Source organism: Gavialis gangeticus, unplaced genomic scaffold, assembly GCF_001723915.1.
Source record: "Gavialis gangeticus isolate Ggan-Ray unplaced genomic scaffold, GavGan_comp1, whole genome shotgun sequence".
Lineage (NCBI taxonomy): Eukaryota > Metazoa > Chordata > Crocodylia > Gavialidae > Gavialis > Gavialis gangeticus.
In genome coordinates this window covers 129,317,433-129,320,153 of record NW_017728992.1, presented here as the reverse complement: position 1 = coordinate 129,320,153, position 2,721 = coordinate 129,317,433, and the positions used below count along the sequence as shown (strand labels likewise).

The following is a 2,721-nucleotide window of genomic DNA, read 5'->3' as shown; positions in this document are numbered from 1 at the left end:
CCTGGTTAACATTATGGAGGCCTGACTTTTTGAATCTGGAGATCCCCAGCCTCCAGTCCGCCAACTACACCTAGCCCCTGGAGGCATGTCATCCAGCCTGCAGGGCTCCCCACAGATCCAAAAATATAGTGGTGATGAAGCAGTAGCAACATTAATCACCACTCCCCTGCTGCCAAAATTTCCCAAATTATGGGAAGCCCTGTGGGGTAGAGAGTGTGGCCTTGCAAACTAGACCAGGCATGCAGGGTGGTGCACACCCAACTGGGGTGTGCAGGGCCAGGGGGCCCGCATTGGGCCTGATCTGGTCACGTAGGGCCAAGCAAGGGCAGCACAGGGCCTGATCCTGCCAGGCAGGGCCGGAACTGGACCATGGGCCAACTGTATGCCACTCATCTGGCCCACGGGGCGAAACAGTTGAGCACCGCTGAGCTACACAGTTTGAAAACTACTAAAAATAAATTCATTCTTTTACATGTTTAGTTTCCTTTGATTTCTTTGAGTGGCCTTGTTGGAACTTGTATCTTCTGTCTCAGACCACAAGGACCCAGTCTTCTTTCTCCAAACCAATCATTACTTTCTCTACTTATGTCCTACTGCCTCCAGTTCATCTCCTTTTTAAAATAAATATTTCAGTCATTTTAATCTCACACTGTGACAGCTTTTCCAGGTCTTTCATTGGAAGGTAAATACTAAAGGGACATGGGGGCATGAAGTGTGGGGAGGAGGGAGAGGAAGGGAAAGGAGTATTTCATACTTACAGTAAAATCCTTTGCTTTATGCTTTAGTCGTCTCCTCTCCCTTGCAGAAGACTGGGGTTGTGAAAATAGATAACCTTCTTCTAAAGCAGGAAATGTTTCCCCATTAGTATCTGGAAAAGTGAAAGAGAACAAATCTTTAGACAAAATTGCCAATTTACCTCATAGAATTGATCTGATGGCATTTAGTTTTTAAACAAACAGTGCTAATATAATATACAACACTCGACTCAGACATGCTAACGAAAGAAACCTCTCTCATCAAGAGGTATTTTTCTTTTGTAGAAGAAAAGCTCCTAAGGGACTCTGGAACGCTATAAGATGTTAGAAGCCAAACTAGCCCCTGGATCAGATACAGAGCTTAACCACGTAAGAAAACTGCAAGCTCCGCCCACATTAACCCCTCCCCACACACCCCATATGCGACTGCATCACCTTATCGCCAGGGATCCTGGTTTCCTCCGATAAAAAATCCCCAATTTTCAGATTAAAAGGAGTAACACAAAATCCACAGTTTTCTCTGAGTAAAATGAAACACCACTAATATATTGTGGTATTTCATTTTGATCATGGAAAAATGTGGATTTTGGGTTACTATTTTAATCTGAAAATTGGGGATTTTTTTTAATCAAAGAAAACTAGGATCACTGCTCATCACCGAGTCCCCCCTTCCCTCTGTTTTGTAGTGTTAAATGGACCCTAAATATTTCAGGTGGATCCCATCAGTCTGCTCCTTTAAATATTTTCAGTGTTTCCTTTGCTGGGGAACTGGCATCATAATTCATAGAGGAAGTAGCCTACAGAGAGTAGCAGCTTTGAAATGCATGTGAAATGGTCCAGGTCTGACCACCTCAGGCTGCTGGATTGCTCCTTAGGGTCAGTGTGTCCATTGTCCTTTGTGCAGACAGCAGGCGCAGCTCCTCTTCCACTGTACCTAAAACTGTGCTTCCAGCACACTTGACTTTTTCAATGACAGTCAGTCGTGCCAACCTCCCCCCTCACAGCCTTACTACAAAAAGAACAAATTCTATTGTTATGTTTTATTTGTTGTGAAGATGAAGAAACTGAGGAACATTTCAAAAGTAAAAAATAGTTTGGAGGTTTAAAAAAAATCCCAAAACATTTCATTTGGACTCTGTCAATATTTTTTGCTTTGTTCCTTTTTACTGATAGAAGCAGCTTTATGAATTTGCAACTTGTTCCGTGTCACCCAATGCATTTTTTTTGGTTGCACACACATACCTGCCCACCCACCCACTCCCAGCCCCCTCCAGCTCTACTGGGAGCCTCTTTCTTCAGTTTGGAACCTACTTTTCAAATAGCATGCAAAAAAGTTAAAACATACAAATGGTTGATATTTTTCATTACTAATCCATTCTGAAAGAGCAAATTAGCTAGACACCATAAGCTTAAATATATGAGAGCCATAAAGATAATGGCATTTGTTAAGTCAGCCTAAAGGACTCCAGTATGCCTGCTAAATGTATAAAGCAATGCCATTACATACTGAGTTTCTGAAATAGTTGCATATAATCATGTTCATTTATCATAATACGAGTAGAAGTGGTACCAAGGACAAACATATTTACTTCATGTCTGCAGTTTTCCACCAGTATAAAATAATTCATCACAAGCTATTAAACATATTTTGTTCTGAAATTTATTTCAGAATACTTTCAAAGTACAGGACTAACATTAATTTTTAGAGTTAAGGCTCAAGCAAGACACGTAGCACAATGAAAAGTCCCTTTTCCAATATCTGTTTTTCCTGAATTTCACTGAGGATTAATACTATAAGTATATAAGGGGATGTATCAGGATCTGGGAGAACACTTGTTCACCAGGGCTCCCCAAGGTCTAATGGCCAAAAACTTCTAGAAAGCCGATTCAGACTCAATAAAAGGAAAAACTTCTTTACAGTCCAAGTGTCCAAGGTCTGAAACAGCCCCCTCCTCCCCCCCCCCCC

The 2,721-nt window shown here is 41.7% G+C and overlaps 1 protein-coding gene across 3 annotated transcripts in view; it reads right to left on the bottom strand.

Annotated features, from left to right (window-relative positions):
• The window catches only part of CSPP1 (centrosome and spindle pole associated protein 1), a 154,345-nt gene that overhangs the window by 13,489 nt on the left and 138,135 nt on the right, over positions 1-2,721 (bottom strand). For all 3 annotated transcript variants that reach the window (XM_019527760.1, XM_019527762.1, XM_019527761.1), the window contains exon 28: positions 759-868. In XM_019527760.1, the coding sequence (XP_019383305.1) occupies positions 759-868 (110 nt within the window). The remainder of the gene's footprint in view (positions 1-758; positions 869-2,721) is intronic.